The 25,905-nt window shown below is 47.3% G+C and overlaps 1 protein-coding gene across 6 annotated transcripts in view; it reads left to right on the top strand.

Moving 5' to 3' along the window:
- Positions 1-25,905, top strand: part of MYO7A (myosin VIIA) — a 1,239,317-nt gene that overhangs the window by 894,558 nt on the left and 318,854 nt on the right. For all 6 annotated transcript variants that reach the window (XM_069640000.1, XM_069639997.1, XM_069640001.1 and 3 more), the window contains one exon: positions 19,287-19,371. In XM_069640000.1, the coding sequence (XP_069496101.1) occupies positions 19,287-19,371 (85 nt within the window). The remainder of the gene's footprint in view (positions 1-19,286; positions 19,372-25,905) is intronic.

The raw sequence follows: 25,905 nt of genomic DNA, 5'->3' as shown, positions 1-25,905 counted from the left end.
CAACAGAAAACAATTTCATTCCCTGAATGTACAAATGGTGTGTGACTCCAACAGGATCATTACACATTGTTGTGCCCGATTCCCTGGATCAACCCATGATTCTATGGTCTTGAGGAACTCTACAATACCACGCTACATCGAGCGACACGCAGGGAACAGATCCTGGCTACTCGGTGAGTCTCATTACATGCATGATTATGTGGGGAATGTGATTTGGCAATGACCTGGCAGGAAGGGGGGGGTGTGCGTACGTAGCAATGGCATTCCACATCATACGTTTCTCGTCCACATACAGGTGATGCTGGATATCCACTGAAGAGATGGCTCCTCACACCAGTCCGGAACCCACGGGACCAGCATGAGGAGGACTACAACCATGCCCACTCACGTACCCGTGTAGTCATTGAACAGGCATTCGGCCTACTGAAGACTCGTTTCCGCTGCCTCAGCAGGTCTGGCGGGGCACTCCTGTACCGCCATGAGAAGGTTGCAAAGATGGTCATGGCATGTGTCATGCTCCACAACATGTGCGTACGTAGAAATGTGCCCATGCCCCCTGACGCAGAACTGCAAGCACATGATGATGGTCATGATGAGGGTGGGGATGTGGCAGCACCTCATGGAGTCTGCGAGGCACCGGAGGCCCGTGACATTCGTCAGCATCTCATTGATGTATGCTTCTAGCACTCACGCCTGGTGGCTGATACATGGACACGGGACTCGTGGCACTGTGCGTGTCTGGGACATGCACAATATGGACTGTACGCCTATGATGGCCTAGTACACAGAAATCAATGTCCACACATCTCATTGGTTGATCGTGCACTTTTTATGGCATATGTGATGTCATGTTGAACACCCTATCGACCCGCCACCCAAGTGAGCCCAACACACCCCCTCCACCCTCCTACCTCCCCCACGAACCCCAGTGTCCAGAGATGCTCATTGTCAGTGGGCTGTCGCTATTGCAAGCCCCCTCTGCGGGTATCAGGGGCACCCCTGCCTGTGGAGCGCAGGTTCCTTCCAGATCTACGTTGGGGGCTGCCCTGGACGGAACTTGCAACGGATGATGTGTCTGCCTGCTCACGTCCATGCATGTCCCTGAGGGTTTGCGAGAGCTCAGTGAGCACACGGCGCACTGCGGCAAGTTCGGCACATACGTCTTTGGACGTCGCATGCAGTTCCCCCCTCAGGCTCTCGGTGCTTCTCTCCATTTGGACTCTCAGGCTCTCGGTGCTACTCTCCATTTGTGCCCTCAGCGTCTCTGTGCCTCTCTCCATTTCTGCCCTAAGTGTCTCAGTTGATGTTTCTATGTCTGCCTTAGTGCCCCCACATTCATCGGCATGGTCCTTGAGGAGCGTGGCCATTTGCTGCTGTTGCACGATTAACTGGTCGAGGGACTGTTGCCTCTGCTGGGCCATGCCCATTTGCGGGGGTGTCACAGAGGGGCTGTTGTCCTCATGTTGCCTTGCCACAGGGCTTGTGGGGGATGGCCAGTCGTTGTCTTGTGGGTGCCCCTGCGTGGTATCCTCATGTTGTACGGGATGGGACAGACAGGGGGATTGGGACAGGTCATGGATGGATCTGACTTCGACATCCCCGTTTTCTGTGTCGGAGCATGCTGCCATCAATGGGGTGTCACCTATGGTGCTGCTGCCACCAGAGGCAGTGCCTTCTGTGGCATCCATTGGGGGGACCTGTGGTGGTGGTGTTGTGGGCATGCTGGCTGCTGGGGTGCCTGTTGATGTTCCCTCCTCTGTGCTGCCACCTGATTTGTGCTGCTGCCGTGTCTTGATGCGTGCAGCTGAGGTGGAGGGTCTCTGGCCGTTGGTCTTGGCCCTCTTTGCAGGTGTGCTGGTAGGGGTGTCCTGTAGCTCGTCGTTTGGATCGGACCCTGTGGTGGAGTAAAGGAGGGCGAGGGTTAATGACGGGTCTGTGGGAATTGGAATGGCATTGTATCACATGCTCTGGGGTGGTACCTGAGGGTGATTTGGGTCGGGTCCTTGGAGGTGCTTTGATTTGTGTGTGGAGTGAGGGTGCAGTTGTTTGGCAGCCTGCAGTTAGGGTGTGCCTGCTGCACGTGTAGTGCGTGTATTAGGGGTTTTTAATTATTTATGTATTTATTGTGGGTTTTAACGTGCGCTATCAGGCCGATGTGTGTGGCCGTTCTCCTGGACATGTGTTTCTGTTGCACTATGTGGACGCATGGTACTTCACATGGATGGACTGTGTGGATTTGGCATTGTTTTATCTGGTACACCTACCTGAATCTTCGGATGTCTGCACTCCTTTCTCCATCCCTCCGACTCCCTCTATGCTCTCCATTCCGATGGTGGAGGCACAGATTTCTTCCCGGGGGGTCAACTTGATGGGTGATTCAGGACCTCCCCCGGTGGCTGTGGCAATGTTGCGGTTGGCAGAGAGTATGCTGCGGACGCGTATCCGCAGGTCGTCCCATCGCTTGCGGCATTGCTGTGGGGTGCGGGGTGCGGTTTACAGGTGTACGCCGGGATGTTTCCCGTTCCGGGCCCATGTTTTTACTTCCGTTTCCGTATATTTCCGGTCACCGTACTTTCCGGTAGGCGCACACTGCGGTGACCGCTAAGAGGGGTGGCGGTATTGCACCTAGGGCGCCGTACGGCGGCGGTGTGGGCCGTTTTGGGGTCATTTCCGCCATCGCGGACTTTGCACTTCCGCCGTGGCGTGGTGCTCGTGCCCGATGGGTCGGAATGGGCCGCACTTTGCTCCTTCGTGCAATGGCGGAAACGCTATTTACGCTGTGGCGCTCCGGTCAGTCGCTTTCCGCAAGGGTCGTAATGAGGGCCCATGTAATGGTTATATGTGTCATTTTGGAGCATGTGACTGATTTCTGATACATGTACATTTTCAAAAGCCTTCCATCTTTCTCTGGGACCTGCATAGCACAGTATAGGTGCAGGACCTGATCTTTAATCGCTTAAGAATACATTTAAGCTTGTTTTTAAAGCACATATAACTTCGTCTGGAGGATTCTCAAGCATTCACTTTGTTTATTATAAAGATGTTGCTATTTTTGATGTATTCTTAATTTAATTTATGCAAATGTCACTTCTATTAAAAACCTATAAAGCTTTGCCTGCTTCATAAACACAGTTCTTTAAGGATATTTCCCAATTTTGCTTTTTATGAGACTTTCAACATTTTTATAACGCTCACCAGATTAAAAACAAATAAAAAAAAATGTTTTACAATCAAAATTTTGAATTGTGTTGCAAAATACTTCCAGAAGAATTCCAGTGAAACAAATGGCAGATTTTCTATTTTTTATAAGATCAGATCCCCCAACATGGGATGAAGCCGTGTCTCAGTTTTAGTTATATCAGTGAAACAATTTTGAAAGAATAGTTCTCTAAAATTCGTGCAAAGCTCACAAAGAAACAATTAGCCATTCAGGAGGAAATTATACTCTGTATTATAGATTTGTTAAAGACGGTACCTCAGTATAATTCCTAGAGGTTCTCTCAGCCAAACTCCTTCTTTCATAGCAAATACAAACTGTGAGGATCTAAAAATCAGGTATCCGGTCATATACTTTGTCAAAGGTATGTGACATCTGCCAGAATCCAAACCAGAGGTAGTCCAAAATAAATGCAACATTTTATATTTTTGGAGGACGCTCAAATTAGGGTTAAGGATTATAGCGATTTTTTCTCTAAAAAAGAAATAATTGTTCAATAATGCAAAAATAAGGACATGCTCCTTTCCGCCCTCTTTGCTGTCAGGAAATCACACAGGGCCTCAACTGGCTTCTCATCTTTGGAGTTGGACTATGGCCTTCAATATCCTGAAAGGTAGCTGGAAAGGAGGAGTTGACCACTGAGGTGAATACAGAAAACTCAACCAGGCCGCCCAGGGGCAGTTGCAGATCGTGGGACACCTGAATCAATAGGAGTTACAGGTCAGCCTAGAGAAACATAAACACCCGTATGACCAGGAAACGCATTTAAGTGCTTCACATTTAGGGACGTGATGCTCATCCTCTTACCCAGCTCCGACAACACTCTAACGGCCAAGTGGCAAGGACCATCTGAAATCACTCCACTACTCACTGATCAGAACTACAGAGTAAACTAGCTCAAATCTGGCAAAAGCTAGAAGAGCCCTCTTTGATGGCACCCTGATGCCTATCCACTTAAGCCGGCTACCATGATGGAACAGATTCCAATATCCATGGACCTACAAGGTGTCTACTTTCATGTGCCCGTGCTTCGTAAGCACAGGAATCAGCTAAGGTTTTTGGTTATCAACATCCTCTACCAGTTTGCAATCCTCCCCTTTTGAGTGTCTTTCGCTCACAGAGTTTTCTACAAACTGTTGGTTGCGATGACTGCTGGCCTCCCTAATGCCTAGGTCAACACACTCTCCATTCCCACCTAACCTAACCGATGGTGAGACGCAGTATTCTGCCGTTTGCCGTACCCATGCCCCATCCTGCCAGGTGGGATATCTTGAGACTTCAACCCCCCGTCCCTCTTTCCTATACGAACACTTTCACATGGACAGTGCGCTCTGAGGAAAGACAGACTCACACTGAGTATCTCATTGGAAATGTCCTGCTAATCGGGTCAGGCAAAGTCAGGCACTTGACTTTAACCACATACATCTGATACCCATTAGCTTTCTTCACACGGATAAAAGGCAGAGCGAAGAGACACACTCTAGGCAAGGTGGAACACGAGAAGGGGCAGAACTTCTGGGGCAAAGGCGAACCTACTGGAGCAGAACAACCGACAGAGGGATGAGAGCAAAGGGTAGAGAAACCCAGAAGATCTCTCCAGGAGGTTGTTGCTTCCGAAGAACCGTGAAAGATACGGAAAAAAGCCAAATCCCAGACAAGACTGCATTGTGTTTCAAGGGCGCCAGCGACCCTCCCTGGTGAACGACAGAGTTTTTGAGGCAGGGCCAAGCCTATGTTATTGAGCTTGACTCGTGAATTAAAGCCATAATGACAAGTAAAGAATGCACATAGCATGTGAGTTGGCGAGCAACATGAAAGGCCGGTGTGTGTCGAAGAACGTTTGAAGCTGCAACAGTATATCTCACAATTGAATGCTGCATGTGTTTGGATGAGACACGAAGGAAGGCAGACCTGTGGTAACCTTTAAATTACCGATAACTGTGAAACCAGTGATGCAGAGTAGCAGAGTGGTCTGGTGAAGGGAAGTGGCACACTCGAAAGTCCCGTCGAAAGGTGAAAAGTTTTGTTATAAAGCAACAAAGTGAATGAACTCTAAAAACGCTTAATGATCAAGATTAACCCCGGCAAAAGGAAAAGTGGAAAGGTGAATGTTGAACGTTTGTGCTTATGATACTGAACTACCCAGACCAAGAGGAACTAGGGCAAATAACACAAGAGTCTGAGCTGAAGGGAACGTCAAAGTGGTCCTGCAGAGGTCTATAGTGAAAACCTTGCACATTCGAAAGTCTTTCGACATCAGAAAAAGGTCAGAGCCTGACTGAGGGAGACCAGAAGTGTGATAGGTTAGGGGAAGGGAACCCCTAAAGAATCTGAATTTAGCTTGGGTAAGGAAACCCTTGCAAGTGTTGTGATCGAAAGGTCTGAGGCCCGACGGAGGGAGACCTATGTGTACCTTTAGTTGAACTGTGAACTTTTTGTTGAACTTCGAAAGAACTTTTGAAAGCTGGAATTAGAGATTTTAACGTGGAAGACCAGGCGGGCCTCGATCCATGTTTTGAACTGCCTTTGTTTTGCGAACCTGCGCCAGAGTGTGTCAACCTGTCTATGGAAGCCGACTTACTCTGTGCTGTCTAACATGGGGAGAAGAGCTGACTCAGCCATTTTGATCCTTTATGTTTTAACACTGACTATTCTATGCATACATATTCCCCTTTACACATGTTTTGTATAAGAGATAGGGCAGGTATTAGGTTTTGTTAGTGCAGGCCATTTTGATTTGACAAAGACTGACTAGAACTGTGTTTTCTTTATTATTTGATGGTAGGGACTATAGGGCAATGTAGGAGTTTTGCCAAAGCCCACAAATCTAGTAAAGGGTTTGAAATTGTATTGCTTGTGTCAGTGTCATACTTGTGATACCATGTCTCCTTTACAACACTAAGAGAGCTTCCACTTACTATGACTCTCATTCGAGGGACTTCAGAAAGAAATACCAGCACTTTGATGGTGCTTGAAGGCAGGACTGTTACCAATCAAACCTTGTCTAGATAAATAGTTTTTTGCATTTACGAATGCTGCAATCAGGGCAACAAGGAAATGCCAGCAGGTCTTATGGCTCATTTGTCCAGGGGTCTGACAGACACCTTTGCTATACAGAGAAGTGGCCCGTTTGTTGACAATTGTCAAGTAGCTATCATTGCACATGTTCACCAGGGATTATTGCCAGGATTCCTTATCTAGTCAGGGCGTCCAATTTGATTGTGCTGTGTTTAAGAGTTTTTCCTGTTGTAGATGATAATTCCTCACTCTACGCTCTCCTCCAGGAACTGTAGAGGGAGTCTCTCTATGATGAGGATTGTGGGGGAGGAATTAACTCATAGGAAAAACAAATTAATTACCTTTGGTAATGTTCTTTCTGATGGATTAGTCATTCCTCCTACAGATACCTCATTTCCCTCACACATACCACTCATGTGACGAATCGCAGGGTTTCGTCCCTCCTCCCCAGAGGGGAGTCTTTCCTTGTGACTCTAGGGAGGTGTGGCCGCTATGCAACATTCCCCCTAGGGGTGGCGGTAAGCGGGACCTCACAGGGCGAGACTCCCCTTTTGGGTATAAGGACTCCCATTGCATTAAAGAACTCCCTGAAACCCTCACTGTTGAACCATCAATAACATCTATGCTTCAGAGAAGTCCACCCGAACAAGCTACTGTCTGCTGTTGAAATGTTAGTTCTAACTTTCATTTGTAAGTAATGTCTGACAAAACCACTGAGACAAAGAACAGACAAAGAAGAGAGATGGGTGAGTAATACAGATTGCTCCATGGCTAAAGTTAATCTAACTGTGACGAAGGAGCCCAGCCTAGTAAGAGTGATTACTTATCAAAGAGTGAAAATACTTTTATTACACTGGCGGACACAGAACTCGGATATAAAAATAGAAGAGGGACTGAAGACCAGAGAGTGAAGCCCAGGGAGTATGAACGTGGAAGAGCTGGGTGCTGCAGAGAAACGAGAGAGCACGGTTGTGAGAACCTGACCAGTGGGCGTACCGAAGAGGCACGAGTAAAATAGAAGTCTGTGTCGTGCCGGAGAAAAGAAACACGAGGAAAGGAGAGCCTAGTGAGCATTGGCGTGACCTGGGAAAGGTGGACTGTTCAGTCCAGAAACAGAGCTCAGACTGCTGCAGTCGTAGCTATGCAGAGCTACACCGAAGAACCAAGAAGAGTCGGCGTGACCTCTGAAGTCGTACCGACGGCGAGTTATTCCGATCCCAAAGAGAGATCCTGTGAGGCTAGCCTGTGAGCAAAAAGGTTACGGGAGAGGTGGGAGACCCAGGGAGGGATACAGGGAGCAGGGACGCACTCAGCCAACTCGTCCCAGTGATGCAATAAGTGTATATAAGTGTGAGAATAACTACGGGACCCAGCCTACCCGTCCCTGTAATACAAGTGCTTATAAGAGTAAGAACAGGGGGGCGTGGCTAACTAGCCATGGAGTAGGACGTGCCTTCCTGTGCAGCTCCTGTGGATCCGGAAATGATCTGAGAAACTACCCTTCAAAAATGACTTATATATTCCAGGATTGGGAGCACAGGCGTGGGAACGAGTGCTCTGCACAAACTATGAATAGCATGTGAATCGTGTGCAGCGTTACGAGGGAAACACTTCACAAAGAAAACGGCTGCTGGATACAAAGTAATCAAAATGGCTGACAACAAAGGAATTACAGCCGGAATAATGAGAGCGGCTGCCTAGACCTGGCAACGGAGCGAAAAAATGAATGCTGGCGTTTGGGAGCTGAGTGGAGCCCTGCTGGCTGCATGCCATGTTATTGACGGGAGAAGGTGCGGCTTGCGACGTGGACATTGGCCGTTGTCTGGCACTTCCTTGTGGCAAGTGACCTGGGGCCATGGGAATAACAGCAGCGTGAGCGTAAGGCACAGGACCGGCATACAGCGCCCGTGCTGCCCCCAACCGTACACAGCTGGTGCCCGTGCGGCGCCCTGCTGTACGCGTATGCAGACGTATGGTCCTGAATAATCACGCGGATAATCTGGCTGCGTGTGATGGAAGAAAGAGGCAGCGCGAGGTACGCGCCCACAGACGGTGGAACCCGGAGCGTGCAGTAGAGGTCTCGTGTGGACGCAGAAGCATACATTCGCAAACAGATGAAGGATGACATGGTCCCTGCTCTGCACTATTGGTAATAAGCAGTTTGCGCTGTGTGCGACACGGAAAGCACACAGGATGCTCCTCCATTTTACAGCGGTGTGCGGAAGACCGAACGAGCAGGCAACAATAACACTGCACCGCTGGTCAGAGAAGCACTGATACATGGGGGGTGCTGGGGCCGGATGACAGTGTTCTTGGTTTTGGCTGGGAGACTGGTGCCCAAGGCCCTCAACTGGAGTGTCCATCTCCAAGAGCAGAGGGCACAGGTGCCATTAAGGTGGATATGTTGCCAGGAACAACAGACAATATATGAGTACCTGTGCATAGCAAAAACTGGCGGGGGTCTGGGCGGACGCTGGTTGGCGGCATGAGCAGTAGTGAAGAATTAATTAGGCTGAAAGCAGATGCTGTGGGACAGTTCCCCTTAAAGGTGGACACACAGTGCTGAACTTTGGGGAGGCCTGAAGCACAGTGGTGGTGACAGGGAGGGTGTGCCTATTGGCCTGCTGCAACAGGCTAAGGGGACATTGCCTACAGAAGTCGGAGGGGGACGTGGGAGGACACGGCCCACTTGAAGCGCAACCCTTATGCCACCACTTATTGCAACTCTCTAAAGTAGATGCTCCAGCACCTAACTGAACAGGTGGAGGCACGATAACATTAAAGAACTGGAACCAGACACGTATGGAAGCTGGTAAAATGGCAGTTAAAGGATTGAGGGCTAAGAGCAAGCAACCCACAATGGAGACCTTCGCGAAGGCACAGCGGACTTCTTCGACCCCAGCACAAAGTGGAGCGGCCGCTTCCGTTGGAGGTACCCCAGAAGGAGAAAATCATCAGGTTCTAGCCGCTATAACAGAACTGAGCGCCAAATGGGGGACGCCATGGCAGATTTGCGGACGGCCTTGGAGAACAAAATAGACGCAGTAGGGATCGAAGTCACCCTGCTGCGACAGGATGTCAGGGCACTGGCAGAAAGGACAAGTGGCCTGGAGAGTGCGGTCAAGACTAACACAGTTGTCAGCACACAGAATGCGAACGAGGTCCACATACTAAAACAACAAGTTGCCAACCTCGAGAACTGAGCGGAAGAAGCGGACGGGAGGGCAAGACGGAACAACATCCGGGTGGTCGGCCTGCCGGAGGGGGAAGAAGGCCAAGACCCCACGGACTATGTGGAGAACATGATTCTGCAAGAGATAGGAGCAGACACGCTTTCACAAGGGTTCACGGTCGAGCGTGCACATCGGGCCCTGAAGAGGAAGCCACAGCCGGGGGACCCACCGCAAGCAATAATTGCGAAAATCCTGAATTATAAAGACAGGGAGAAGATCCTGGAGTATTTTCGTAAAGGGGGAACGATAGAAAGAGCATCCATCACAGCGTATCCCGACTATGCGATGCTGGTGCAAAGACAGAGGTACAACTACATGGCAGTCAAGAGGAGACTGCGCACGGCTGGCATCAGGTACAAGGTACATGCTCTTGTACACTGCAAAGCTAAAAGTCTTGCACAAAAGTGGTGCGCTCTTTTTTGACACCCCAGAGGATGTGACGAAGTGGCTGGACTTGCAGGGCTGCCCAGAGCAAGATGAGGAGCAGAATCATCAGAAGCACGATAAGTGAGGAGGATGTATTGAGAACGCTGGGGGATAAGTGGGAGGAGAGTCCTAACATGAGGCTTATGAACATTTGAACTGTATGATGTAGGTTGTGGACTCTGTAGCCCCATTGGACTGGAATATTGCAAATAAAATGCGCGAGTGAACTGGGTAGCACTAGGCGTAGTAAATTTTAAATAAAAAGAAGCGACAGGACAGAGGCAACCTACCCCCAAGAATTAGTAGTAAGGAGGCCATTAGGGCGACTTTTTCCCTGCTGAGCCGCGAGTACAGGCTTTGCCAGAAAGGGCTAGATGCGGGGGTGCCTGAGATCCAGGGATGGAGCTGGGCAACAGTTGGGGAGGGTGTTGTGGTGGAAAGGTAGGGAGGGGGGTGGTGGGAAGGAGGGAGGGTTTGTTGTGTTTATAGTTAGGGGGAGTTCAAGTTGGGGTACGAGCCTACAAATATGAGTTAAGCGATTTGGAGTTGGATTGCATAGGAGAGGGAGGAATAAGGGCTCTGACATGCCATGGGAGATCTTAAAATGATTACTTGGAATGTTAGGGGACTCAATAGTTACCTGAAGAGAAATAAGGTCATGCCATACCTACGGAGACAGAAGATAGATATTGCCTTATTGCAAGAGACGCATTTAACGCAAGATAAAATGGAGATGATTGGGAGAAAGTGGAAGGGAACTGTGGTGGGTTCACCATATTCGGCTTATGCTAGGGGTTTGATCATCTGGGTGGCGCCGCATGTCCTGTTTCGGCTGTTACAGACCCTAGTTGAGACGGACGGGAGGATTGTGGTAGTGAGGGGGTTGGTGGAAAACAGGGAAATAAGTGTCGTGAATACGTACGCCCCGAACCAGAATACAGCTGCATATTTCAAAACCCTGTGTAGCAATCTTAGTATGTGTGTGGGGAGTGCTGTGATTTGGGGAGGGGACTTTAACTGTGTATTAAACCCTAGGGTAGACAGATCAGATGGGAAAATGGATAGGCCTGCCCCGTCGGCCAACGCGCTACAGACGCTGCTGCAAGACTGGGTTGGAAGATGCATGGAGGGCGTGTCATCCTTATGAGAGGCAATACTCACATTATTCCGCCCACAACAACTGCACACAAGGCTGGATTATGTCTTTGTCACCCCTGAGATACTGACAAAGATCACGCAAGTTGAATATAAAGCTAGGGTCCTTTCGGACCACTCTCCCCTGATCCTTAGATGGCAATGTTGCCCCCCGAGAGCAAGAATCCCGATGTGGCGCCTCAGGGCAGAGGCGCTCAGAGACCCCCTTTTTAGGGAGGGCATGAGGGAAGAGATTGTTAATTACTTTGAGATGAATACGGGCATTGTGGATTCGGCAGGCACATTGTGGGAGGCCTTCAAAGTTGTTATGAGGGGGGTGGCCATAGCAAAGTCTAGGGGGTTGCAGGGTGGGATCCTGGCGGACCTGCAGGAAGCTGAGGACGAACTGGAAAGGGCGCTGAAGGAAGACAGTGCCAGCCTGGACGCTAATCTAATACTAAGACTGCAGCAAAAGTGCGCAGGGCACTGGGAGAGGTTGTGTAACCTTAACTATAAAAAGAACATAGAGAGGCAGCATGCGGGAGGAGATAAACAAGGAAGGATCTTAACATGGTTATACAAGAGCGAAACCCCTAGGCCCCCGATCATATCGATAACAAGGGAAGGCGGAGGGGTGGTGGATACCCAAGAGGAGGTTAATCAGGAATTTGCAAACTATTATGGGCTACTATATGGGGATGATGGAGAAGATAACCGCGCAATGTAGCAGAAACATAGGAGCACATAGGGTTGCCGCAGATTAGTGCTTAGGAAAGAGAGGAGCTGGATGCACCGATCACCTTGGAGGAGTTAGGCGAGGTGGTGAGACAGCTGCCAACTAGTAAGACCCCGGGGGCTGATGGACTCCCAAGTGAATTTTACAAAACATTTAAGGATGAGGTGCTCCCCACGCTGCTAGAAAGGCTGAATGAGGCGTATGAGCTAGGCAGATTGCCATAGTCACTCAGAGAATCGATTATAATACCACTTCCCAAACCTAATAAACCAGGGAATAGCTGCAGTTCTTATAGACCCCTGTCGATGTTAAATCAAGACAGTAAAATTCTGACTGCCGTTTTGGCAAACAGGCTAAGAAGGGTCATAGGCAAATTAATACATCCTGACCAGATGGGTTATGTCCCTAATAGGAACATATCCAATAATCTTAGAAGGCTCCACAGAGTCATTGACTATGGCAATGAAAGCGAGGATGAACTGGTGATTGTCTTGCTGGACGCAATAAAGGCCTTCGACTCGGTCAAATGGCCATGGTTGTTGGCGTCCCTGGCTGGCTATGGGATGGGTCCAGGATACCTACAGTGGGCTAAAATGTTATACAGTGAACCGCTGGCCAGAGTTAAAACGGGGTCGGTGATATCAGAAAGGTGGAAACTCCGAAAGACAACCAGACAGGGCTGTCCATGGTCCCCCATGCTTTACATATTGGCCCTGTAACCCCTAGCGATCTATTTAAGGCAACAATATGACATGATAGGTATCCCTGTGGGAGGTGAACAACATCTGATATCCCTATACGCAGATAACATATTATTGTATTTACGGCATCCAGAGGAAAACCTCCAATATATTTTGGAGGTGATGGGAAGGTATGCGGAAATGTCGGGTATAGCGGTGAACCCCCAGAAGTCAAGCATGTTCCCATTGGGTGTATATAAAGGGGTCCTCCCAAAACAACTACCGGTGTTGCAGGTACCATGGGCAGCCAGTACATTCCGCTACCTTGGTATAGATATATACCACGCTGTTGAAGAAGAGCACAAGCGCAATACAGAGGTAGACATTAAGAAAATTGAGAATTGTATGCAGTTCTGGGTGAAGCTGCCTTTAGTACTGATGGGACGTGGTGCGATGTTAAAGATGGTGGTCTTGCCTAGGCTCCTGCATTACTTCGGGAATATCCCGAACTTCATACCTAAAAAGTTCTTCAGTAGAGTGGACATCATATGCAGGTACGGCACACGAAATAGAGTAGCCCTCTGGAAGCTGCAGAACTTTTATGAGAAAGGGGGTATAAAGTTGCACAATTATGAAGTCTATTACATTGCAAGTCAGCTGCAATATGTGGCTAAATGGCTCTCGGAAGAGGTAACGCTTGAAACCAGGTTGTTCATGCGAGACTACCCCTTTTTATCTGAAGGAGGTTATGTGGTTGCCCCCAGCAGTAATGGACGGGTGCCCAGAAATGATGGTGCTCGGGTGGAAGATGTGGCGCAGGGCTTGTCAACTGATGGAGAACCCATACCCGTGTTCCCCACAGGTGCCATTGGTTCCACTGGCCGGCGGAGAAGAGCAGTTAAGGAAGTTGATTAGAAATCACTGGGAGCCAGTTGGGATAGCAACGATGGGGGATATTTGGCAGGATGGGAATATAACGAACTTTGAGGAGTTGGGGCCGGGAGCTGGGCTACACATTGGCTAATATATTACGTATAATAGACTGGTGTGGAAGATCAGGAGAACTTGGCCCGAACTGGTACTGGAAGAAGAATCAGACGCTACTATGGACATAATATATGATATATCGGAGGGGGTGCATAAGACATCTAGAATATACGAGATGATGATGTCTAAAGTGGGAAAGGAGGTGACGCAGTTGAGGCTTGATTTGGAAAGGGAGGTAGGAGTCCCGATGGAGGATGGGATGTGGGAACGAGCCCAACGGTATCACAAGAAGGTGTCAAGGAACGGAAGACTTAAACAGATGCAACTATATGTTACGCACAGGGCGTATCTGACACCCAAACTTGGGCATGTAAGCAAACTGAAAGATCTGGCATATGCGCTTGTGAAAAGGAGAATTGCTATGAGATGGAAGACGTGCCACAAACCACGTTTGGAGGTATGGTGGAAAGATCTACAGAAATGGGCGGAGGCGGAAACCATGGTATGGCAAGAGGCCAGCAGCTCTGGGGCGAAGAGGAGGCTGAGACCTTGATGGCCTGGAAACTACTGATAGCAGAACTATTTGGGTCAGTGCAAGACCCACCAGAACCATCGGAAATGAACACTCTATCGCAAAATGCAAGAATAGAACATCACTAGAAATGGGCTTGTAATGGGGGGTGGGTTAAGGGATGCAGTCAACGCGATTGTAGAATGTATAATCGAAATGTTACTGTATATAGTGCAAGTTTGGTTTGTGTTGGTTGTTTAAATATTTAATAAAATTGTTTACAAACAAAAAAAGAGTAAGAACAACCACAAGATGTTGCCTACTCGTCCTAGTCACACCACAAGTATTTACAAAGACCAAGAGAAGATTGTGTAAAGCACGTTGGGTTTGAGGAAGTAAGGAAGCACAGGAGTGCAGAGATGCAAGATCAAGAGAAAGGACATTTGGGTTCCTTTAGAGTGTTGAGGAAAGGAAAACATTGCAGAGACACTTCAAGAGGACGTAGCTCAAAGGTGTGAACCCACAAATATCACAAGGAGAAAATGGTCATCTCTAAAAAGAAAGGGGATGCCACGAGGGAGGACATGTTCCTGACAATAACTAAAAAAATGAATAGCTAATAACTATTGAAAATCATCTATTAGGGCTGAACAGCCTATTGTTTCTTTCTTTAGTGGTAGCGCTGGAATAGATTCGTTTTGAGACAGAGGACAGACCGTTTACTTTTTGGATTCACTACTAACGACAAGCACACTAGTTAGTTTTGTTAGGTAGGGAAAACCCATAGAAAAGAGATAGATATGTCACTTTCTTACTATTTCAATAAATAACTTGTTGAATATGACACAAACTAATTGTCTCCTTCTGACCTACCTCATAACCTGTGGAAGTTCTGTGATTCTACAGTCTCTCAGTGTAGCCAAACGGTAATTCTATATATGCCATCCAAGATGTCACATCAAGAACTCTGTGAGCAAAAGACAATAACTTGAGCCGACTCAGAGCTTCACTGCTCCCAGTAGTGCTGTCCCATTTTTATTTAATCTGCTCATAAACTCTTATCAGTGAGTTTACCTATTAATGATTGTAACATGCTATGTAGTGTAAAGCACCAAGCTTCAGGGTCTACTCTCTCCTCCAAGGTGACAATATGCACACTGGTACTCGTCGAAGCACTGTAATCTTTCCGATTAATATAAAAAATATGTTCTTCATCCAGTTTTCAGAAAAGGTCAACTTGGTATCCAGATGGTTTCTCAGAAATGCAAGCTTTACATGATCAATCCTACTTTTTAAAGATTAACTCACAAAGCCATTGCTAAAGGAGAGTGTTTTTGGGGTAAAATCCTACCTGGATGCGAACAACGTGTTTCACATTGCAAGATTTTGCTACTTTCAGCGATTATATTTCATGTAGCCATGTTAGCACCTTTTCTCTATTTAGTGGTAGAAATTCCAGTATGTCTGTATCTCTGATGAACATATTATTTGATTGTGCTGCATGTTCTGTCCCTTCTGTGAGTAGAGTGAATTAGATATGAAAGCACTGATACCCCAACATCGGATCTCACTGGTGCTTCATTTCAATTGCACTGTGATACAACCTACTTCTGCAATGACTTCTTCATAAAACACAATACTCCAAGTCTCATTCTTGCTGGAAGAAATGACATTACTCCCACAATGCACCTAATTGGCGGAGCCTCCTGAATCACATTATATGCACAATGAGAACAATCAACCCTCACACGTAGGCAAGATGTAGTAGAAATGATCAGGGCAACTGATACATGAATTCACCTCTTAATGCCCTCTGTGTCAGGAAAAGGAAAGGGGCATTGCTGCTTAGGGTGGCATCTGCAGATGTATAGTCGTAGCTATAGGCAGGGTTCAGTGTGTCCTAATGTTTTCAAGACATATGAGATCAAAGGCTCTGGGAACAAATTACCTTACTTACTTAGCCTCTGTTTTCCCAGCCCCCACCCCCTGTCCCTAGATCAAGCCAACAACTTTGAACCTATTTCTCTTTTGTTTTGTTTTGTTTCGTGGGGTTGTACAGTACTCTTGGGCTATGTCCCACCCATGGCTATGAACCTGCTGTGATTAGCTCTCAATTCATGCTCTACAGCTGAGCTGCTTCTTATTTTTTAGATAGTCACATGATTTCCTGGTCCAGTGTCTAGCTGCTCTTGAAGCAAGTGAAAAAACTCCCTGAGGGAACCAAAGATTCAATGTCTGCCTGTCTTCCCAACCACTCTGCTACTTCTCCAATTTAGGTTGAATTTGAGAGAAATATGGTTCAGTTTGATGCTTATTGACAAGGCTATAAGTCTTCACTGCGTTACCAACAGTGTTTGACACAGAAACAAATGCTAGTACTAGAATTTGGAGACCAGGAGTTTTGACCACTCTGTATAAGTGGACCAGTTTGCAGGTCGCACAAATATTCCCTTCTGATCCAATGGTTTTCAAAATGGGCATTTGCCATGAAAGAACCCACGAGTATAGCAAACACATCTCTCTGGATGTTTAGAGGCAGTAAAAATATGCACCCCACAGACAAGACCTCATATATAAACGAGGAAATTAAGCATCCAAAATGCTATCAGTGCAACATGTGTCAGGAGGTTGACTCGCAAAAACAAAGAGCTGATGGCTTGAAGGTTTAGAATTAATCTTACATGTCTGGCAATTGCTCTGGCAACCCTCCAGACTAGTGTTCTTTACCTGCCAAGCCATTACAGAAAGGGGAAATACCATATGCAAATCAGGCTTGGCCCACCTGGCTGGGAGCGCTAGCAAATCAGGGAGGTTGGAACGCAGGATGAATTCACTGGTTCACGCCGGCGTTCTGAGCTTCCCAGGTGCCACAAAAACCTCATCCAACCTTGCTCCCTTATCCCTCATGCTGCCTTTAGCACCTGTGAATGAGAACACACAGGTCCTAAAAGCTAAACAACAACATAAAAACATAAAAAAAACTCCTGTGACATGCTGCTTCCGTGAGCGCACTTTCAGTGTTGAACAAAAGATTGTAATCAACAATGAAAATGGTCTCCCTCTCCCGGAAGTGGCACTGGAGGACTGAAGGTCAGAAAGTTTTCTTTCTTTTATAATTTATTTAAGCCTTTTACAACTGCGTGGGCTTTTTCACGGGTGCTAATGGTGATATAACCGATAGCGTTGGGCCAACACTGCCAGTTAGGAGACTGGCACCCACATTAAGGGATCCTCGTCTGCTCTGGCCCTTAATTTGCACTGTCGGCCCCACGCCACAGAATATATCCCCCCAAAAAATTGCAAAAAGGTAGGATGTGATGGTGAGTAAGGTGTGGCAACATATAACTGGGAAAGTATGGAAGAGCACGCCCTGCAGTTAGATTCCACAAATGTAACATGTATTAACATAGATGCATTTTGACATGTAAGTAAATAAAGCAATTTGCCCACACTCATGCATTTTGGGCCAATTCCCAAGGCAATGATTAAAAGCCACACCTCCAGGTTCCAAGATTCTTTAGACTATGGGTTAACAAGCACTGGCTCTTCAGATGTTTTGGACATCTCCCAACAGCCCAAGCCAGGTTTGCCTATCATGAGGGGTCATGCGAGTTGTAGTCAAAAACATCTGAGAACCACAGATTGCAGACATATGCTTAAGACTATATTATCGCCTTACCATTGGGAACTGCGATGAATCTGATGATGTCATCACACCTTTCCCAGAGGTGGCCTCCACTCATGTGGCCTGGTGACAGCATGATCCTGACCCCGGGGGTGGCTATGCGATGGAGGATCACATGGGGGGAGGAGACCCTCAGAGGGATGGACATGCGTCATCAGGTGAGACATGGTATTCCCGCCTTTCCTTTTAGGGATATCCTCTCCATTCCCCATGCCTTTATGGTCCAAGCACTCATGGCCAGTCAGGCAGACTGAGATCTGTGGATGCAGAGCATTGCTGGCAAGAGCAGAAGCACATAACCAAGCTCCAAACCCTCTGCGTAGTTAAGCGGTGCAGGTTGGCAGCAGAATTGCCAGACGGAGGAGGACGTCGTGGCAGAGAACTGGAAGTCTGGACGGGCTTCACTCCGTCACAAGGAAAGAGAACACTCCATGCTGCTGACTGGGCCCCTCGAGTTCAGCAAATACAGAGGTGAGTACCTGAATACGTAGGAGTGAAAGAACATATGTTACCAGTGAACCCAGAGGAAGAATGGGACTCTGAAACTGAGGCAAAGAGACTCGGAAAGAGTGAGGAAAAGAGTAATCCCCATTGGAATGGTGTCATCTTCCTAGTCACAGTACTTTGCCGTGAAGTGGCTTGGGAAAGACCCATAACCCCTTGCATGGATTGAGAAAGACAGATTGAAACCTAAAGTTCTGGCAACAGAGTATACCAGGCGAACTGCGAATCTGGGACTCGCACCCAGAAGGAACTGTAGAAGGGAAAGAAACTGTATAAGCGAACCTGGCAGGCGGGTATACTAGGTGCTTGTGTTATCTTGGAAAGAGAATCCCAAGGAAGACCCAAGCTCTTGGGTTCTGAATTGTATTGGATGTGGTAAAAAGTTTGGTGAAGGGAGTCATTTCTCCTAGAGTGGATTGCGACGCAAAGAGGAGGGAGTCATCCTCTTGGGCTATAATGTACTTGGTTATACTTTTGAACTTTTGTTTTTGCTGGAAAGAAACCTGTGGAAGGTTGCCATTCATGCAGAATTTTGAACATGATCAATTTGGAACGTTTTTGGAGCTATACCATTTGTTGAACTTGAACATTTGCGCACTTTCAAAGCCAGAGATAATACCCCTCACACTTTAGAGTTCGTTTTGTCAAATGAGAGGGCTAGGATAGTACTTTTGGACCTCTTCACATCTGACAGACCCTTAGTTTTGATTGATGTAGGGAAATACCTCTTAGAGTAGGGATAGTGACTCAATGTCCAACACCTTTATTATTTAATAAAGGTTTATGCCAATCACCATGAGTCATCTGTGCCCCCATCTCATTCCTGGTTCCTCAAAGTACATTGGCTTCTAATCTGGTTTGAGGTGGATCTACATCAGGCATTATTTAAGTGCAGATCACGGTCAATGGACATGTTTGATTATTCTGTATGATATTGTCTAGTTTGCAAAGCATGCTGAACTTGAGCTATGCGAAAGTCATGCCACATTACAGTGTAAAGTAACAAGCGAACATTCTGTTTCATTCATTCCTGCCTCTATTTTATTTCAAGTGCTGCTGTTGCTAGGTAGATTAAGTGCCTGCCCCATTATTCTGTAAAGTGAAGATCAAGGAAAATAGAAGTAAGGTGAAATTGCATCATTAATTTTTTTGCAGGTCCAATTTCTTGAAAATGAGAAAATCTGTATTGCTGATTCAGAGATACTGGCGAGGGTACAACTGCAGAAGGAACTACATGCTGGTGAGTACACCCAGCCAATGTCACTTATTCTCCTGTGTCCTTCCTGGGTTTTAATCTCTCCTCTTCTGTTGGGCTTCATTATTCATAATCCATAGATGCAGCAAGGCCTATCAAATGAAAAGGATATTGACAAATAGAACCTAGGACCAAAAGGAAACATTATAGAGATCTGCTAGCTTTACACGTGTGAATGCAATGGAAGTTTCCGTGGGGTAGACGCTGCAAACACTCATCACCTCAAAGCAGCCATGGCTCACTCTGCTTCATCACTTCCATGTCTGCACCCAGACCAGACATTTTGGGCCTAATTACCTGAATCCACAATACGTAATATGAGGGTTGGTAGAACAGGATCCCACTTGGAAGTATGTCTCAACTGCTATTCAAATCCAGTGGTGTGGGGGGTGGGGGGGTAGCCCTCTGACTCCGACTGTAGCCTCTCCCCAACACTGCATCCAGACAGACAGCGTCCAAAGTTGCATTTGCATGCTGTCATGACCTATGCAGTGTTGCGCCAGCCCAATGCTCCACGGATGCAGTATGCTTAATGGCTATTAACAGAGCTGTTGGATCCAGGGCAGCAATTGCTCAAAAAGAGGCACAGCCTTTGCTGGTCTTGTTCTGGGTGTTATTCTAAGGTAACACCTGGGTCCCCTGAGACATCTTACGTATATGAGCCGTTTGGTTGTCTCATCAAGAGAGGGAGCCCCACAAGGACTTCTACTGTGGCAAAAGAGGCAGTGCACTACTTTATCAACTTATCCTGGTAGAATATGCTTGCTTTCATAGTATCGCTTGGGACAGTCATTTCCGTCCACTCAGTAAACTTGCTGTCCACGTCGTTCCTTTTCTTTTATAGGGTCTTTGCCTCTGCTGTGCCTAGTCTTCCGGAGCCACGATTAGGCCTCATTTTCCTTTATTCCTTGTGCTGACTCCCCTCATCATGAACAGACTGGGGACTCTATGCCAACTGGCATCAGGAAGGGACCTTGTTGTCGCCCCTTCTGCTGTGCTTTTTTAAAGTTCTTTGAATTAAAATATATATATTTTATTAGTGACAGGGAGGTTTTTCAGTTCGTAATTTGTCCGAAATTAAAATGTTTGTAAAAAATATTTAGAAATGTCATGTTATGCTTTTTAGTGCCTAGAATTGAACAACATATTAATGAGATACATTCCATGAGTACTAAAATGCATTACCAAATGCACCCTATTCACAAGCAGAATCGCCACTCTGGGCAGTACATGAGAAGCAATGGTCTGTTTGTTTCTAAAAGTGGCAAAAATACATTCTCATATTAATGTGTCAGCTCTGTATTTACCATCATTCCCACCTTTTTAATATCATCAACAGGAATATGTATATTATTCTTTGCAATTATTTAATGTTATTTAATTGGGTCTTTTATAGCACCTGACATTTGCATTCTCCCTTGGCGCTTTGAGTCCTATAAGACAAATGTGGGGTGGAGCGTTAATGGGTTATTGGGAAGAGAGGTAGATTGTTTCTTTTGCTAAAGTGGTGATGCAAGACAGATCAGACGAAGAGAGCTATGCTGTCGGTAAATAGACTTGCTTACAAGCATGTGGTGATGCCTGTGTTGCAGGGTGATGTCCTCAGGAGGCCAGTTGCTTGGTACTGGTAGGCATCCAGTGACACCTTCCTTGGCAGTTGTGGCATATGCATGGTGTGACGTGGAATCAACAGGTTTCACTCAAGTCACAAGTGAACGTAACGGATTGGGGTTGAAAGCTCGAGATGGAAATGTTTGAGGGAGAAAAAGGTGAAGATAATCTTTCTGAAATAACTTTAGTTCTTTTCTCCCCTGAACATTTCTGACTTGGCCCTCATCCACATCCCCACCCCCTCACCTCCTACTTATCTTGCTGCTGACTCGCTGTGTCCCTGCAACGCCTGTTCCCTTTCACTTCCGTGATCAGGAACCGGCGCCGTAGGGTCCTTTCCTTTTTTTTCCCCGGAACCGGCTGCTGGGTATACCCCCGCAACCAACACTCACAATATAGTGAGCAAGGTGCGGGGAACACCCCACAGCCCCTGCCACTGAATGGGGGATTTGGTTGAACTTTTCGGCCGTTCGGTATTTTCGAATGCCTAATCTCCCATTTGGACATTTGAACTCTCTCTTTTTGGCCGATTTCAACGTCAAAACTCTTTATTAAGGTGTCGGGATGGGTGGCGATAACCTCTAAAGGGTCTCGGAAAGTAACAATGAAGGATACTTTGGTGAATGTGCATGGATGGGATAGGTCAGGATGTCTCCAGGATCTAAATATGGGAATACTAGTCCCCTGGTTCCCTAACTTAAAATACAGTCTCAGGTGTATAGTACCCAGCATGTTTCTTTGGTTCACATTTTCAGGGTTTTAACGCCTTGCTCGCTGCTTGACAGGCTTTTTCAGAGGGAGATATCACCCTGTTCACTTCTTGACTTCACGGTCTCCGGTATATGGCACACAGCACGCTCCATGGTATCTCCTACGGCAAATATTCTGATCTCCCTTGCCTTCAAGCTGGCATCATGGTCAGATATTCTACCCTCAAGCCACTGGTCAGCCTCCTGGGCTGATGATGATACCTTTCATACATTCGTATCAGGAAATATGCCACTCTCGCTTGACTGGGGTTTGTGTCAGGCTATGTATGATATTGCCTTCCTGGACCAAAATATCCTCGGGTCTTCCTTGATGCCTGCTCCCCTTCTAGCGTCTGAAATATCACTTTCTGCAGACTCTTTGGTTTCTGATTCTCTAGGCTTGGTCTCAACCAGTGTGTGTGATATTTAACCCTCAACAAGCTTTCGCCCCCCCCCCTTTTCTCTGGATCTGGTCTCAGTCATTGTCTCCGATATAGCCCCTTGTATGGTTTAAACACCCTCCCCTTCTCTGGGCCTGGTCTCATCTGGTGTCTGAGATATAGCCCTATGAAGGCTTTTAGCACCCTCCTCTTCTCTTAGTCTGGTCTAGCTACTGCCTGAGATATAGTGCTATGTAGGCTTTCAGGTGTCCAGTGATAAAGTCGCATTGGGTGCAACATTTCTCAATAAAATGTACCATCATTAAAATCAAACACCTTCCCCAAATATTCCCACGGTGGAAGTTTATCATTTAAAATTATACCCCTCCTTGAATATTTGGGTAAAGTATTTTAGTGGTCAGGGAAAAAAGCTGCCTACCTGGCGACTTTTTCCAGGTGTCATTATCACATAGAACCGGCTTTCAGCACTCTGCCCATCTCTTTTCTGGGTCTGGTCTCAGCCAGTATCTGAAATATAGCCCTTTGTATGCTTTCAGCACTCTCCTCTTCTCTGGGTCTGGTCTCAGTCAGCATCTGAGATGCAGGTTTTTAGCACCCTCCTCTTTTCTGGATCTAGTCTCATCCAGTTTCTTAGATTTAGCCCTATGTGGGCTGTACGCAGCCTCCTCTTCAATGGATCTGGTCTCGACCAGTATCTGAGAAATAGCCCAATGTAGGCCTTCACCCCCCTCCTCTTATCTAGGTCTGGTCTCAGGCACTATCTGAAATATAGCCCTATCTAGGCTTTCAGAACACTTCTCTTCTCTTGATCTGGCCTCATTGTCTTCAGCAGGCTTTCAGCTCCATCTCATAGGCTCAGTAAATGCTTACCAGTTCCCTTCTTTTCTCTACCGTCTGGTCGGTGGCCTAGATGTACCGCTCACTGCAGCATCCTAAGCACATAGTAAACCTGGCGCCACTCCAGGACTGCATCCAACCTGGCGCTCCTCAAGCAACTCCGGGCAACCTGCTGACAACTCAACACAGCCTAGGCCTCCTACTATCAGAACACCATAGCAGAAGCCAACAACAAAAGCAGAGCCCTCTTCAAAGTGGTCATGCATTGCGTCAACAAGCTACCCGCCCCTGCCATACGACACTCCATTGAAAAATCCAACGCCATCAACTCCTTCTTCCTCAACAAAACCAGCACATAGACACCAGCTGTGCATCCACAGACCCACCTCATGTCCCTCCTCGTGAAATCTCCACACCATGGACAACATTCAAGACACTCTCGACAGAGGACCTGTTAGAAACCATGGCCGCCCTCAAAGCCCCATTATATACCAATGATATCCTCCCAGAATTCATCCTCAAGGCCCCCCTCCCAGCAGAAGATCTCCTTCGCTACCTGGAGATCATCAACAGCTCCCTAACTCAAGGTACCTGCCCATCGACCCTAAGAACAGGACAAATCCTCCCTCTACAAAAGAAACCCATTCTGGATCCCGACAACCTAGGCAACTATCACCCTATCACCCAACTTCCCTTCCTAGTTAAGGTCATCGAGATCTTACAACTGCAGCAACACATCGACACCAACAATCTCCTCCAAGCCTACCAATCCGGGTTCAGACCCAGATGCAGCACAGAGCCAGCAACCATACAGGTGGTCGCTGATGCCCTTAACATCCTTGATGACGACCACCCCTGCCTCCTGCTTCTACTCAACCTCTAGGCCGCTTTCGATCCTAGTAGAACACCAGGCACTTACAGACACCCTACGTCGGAGCATGGGTATCAGCAACCGTGTCCTACCCTGGTTCAAGTCCTTCCTCGCCAACCACCAGCAGTTTGTTCAGATAGACTCCTCTAGATCATCAATGCTACCCGTCACCTGTGGAGTCCCACATGGTTCCATGCTCTCCCCAGTGATCGTCAATGTATACATAGAACCGCTGGGAGCCCTTCTAGCCACACCCACCATCCACATCCACTAATACACCGATGACACACAGCTAACCTCAAGATCGACTCCATTAAGGACATCCATAGGCTCAAAACTTGCCTCTCACTGTTCAAGTCTTGGATGTCCGGTGCATACTTGAAGCTCAACCCCTCCAAATTCCTACTCCTCGCCAACAACACCGAACACCCAGACATACAGATCTTGCTATCAACTATGAACTCTGAGGGCTTCACACCTGAGCTCACCTCCTGCGCCAAGACCCTTGGGTTCCAAATCGACAAACACTTCTCTTTCAAGAAACACATAGTTAAGAAAACTCAGACAGCTTGGTATCAGCTCTCCCTCCTGTGAAACGTCAAGCCCTACTCCCTCCGGACAGCTTTAGATCCACCGTTCAAGCACTGATCCTGTCCCACCCTGATGGGGCAATACACTCCTTGAAGGCCTCCTGTCGTCCTCCCTTATGCCCCTGTAAAGTGTCCTCCACGTGGCCGCATACCTCATCAAGGGTCTACGCAGATACAGTCACATCATCCCAGCCCTCTCCCACTGCACGCACAAATCACCTTCAAGTCTTGCTGCATCATCTATAAGGCAGTTGCCCTCAAGTCACCCAGCTACCTTGGGAGAGACTCAGCATCTCCGGCGGACAGAACACCACCAGAAGCCAGGACATGTGCAGACTTGCAATCCGCTACTACAAAAAGGAAAGGACCAGAAAAGTAGCCTTCTCTGCCTACGCCCCAAAACTGTGGTACCGCCTCTCCAGCAGCATCAGACTCACCCCCACACTCCTACAATTCAGAAAAGAACTCAAGACCCACCTCTTCAAGGAATATCTCCACCGCAAAGCCTAGGCTATCATATTGTGCCACCTGACTCGCTAGATGCTGGCCTTCCCTCTCCTTCCCGCCACCCGGTACTACTGTACCCCTCCTCTGTGACCCTCTGTATCCCACCCCCGCTGTATATCTGTTCTGTTGTTACCTCAGAAAAGCACTCAGTTATGCATCGTACTGTTGTATACCTCTGTAAAGCGCTTGGTTATGTATCTGTATTGTTATATACCTCTGTAAAGCGTTCCGTTTTTTTCTCAAAGCTAGATTCAAGCTCAATAAATACCATATTAATAAGACCAATAATAATAGTAGTATGTAGTGCCCTTGATCAAAGTGATTCTTCAATAATGCTTGAGATAGGTTGTTGCCCTTACGACTTGTTTAATAGTTTATATTTCCCCTTCGTGTGTGTTCCCTGTCAGCCGTTTCCTTACCTTCTATGAGGTTTTGCACTGTGGCTGATTGCTATTAATAATTGGTGCATGTGACAAGGTGTGTGGCGGTGGTTGAGGGTTTAAGAATCATAGTTTCAAGTCAACTCTGTGAGGCAGTCCTCTAGACTCCAGGCACCTTCACGAAGATGGAATGGATTGTGGCATGCCTTTGTAGGCAGGGTTTATGTCTCTGCTCGTCAGCTTGCACTCATAAGCAATGTGTGCCTTTGTCCACGATCGCAGACCTCAGCAGCAGCGCTCCATTTTTCTGCACATTCTCAACCACATGCTGCAAACACCAGAACAATGTCCTCAGTCTAGTCTGGTACAGAGCTAAGCCACTAGATGTTCTAATATGTGAAGTGTTGGTTGTTGATTGTGTGGCTGCATAACTGCAGTGGCTGTTCGGATGAGTGGGGATTGGAATTACTTGCTGCATTTAACATATGCCTAGGTTAGCAGCACAGCATATTTTTCACCTTGTACTGGGTATGGCCTGGGACTGCAATTTGTTTGGGTATTTGTCACATAAGG

This window comes from Ambystoma mexicanum, chromosome 7q (assembly GCF_040938575.1).
Source record: "Ambystoma mexicanum isolate Mex_15411 chromosome 7q, UKY_AmexF1_1, whole genome shotgun sequence".
NCBI lineage: Eukaryota > Metazoa > Chordata > Amphibia > Caudata > Ambystomatidae > Ambystoma > Ambystoma mexicanum.
Note: the sequence above shows the minus strand (reverse complement) of the source record. Positions and strands in the feature narration are given on the sequence as shown.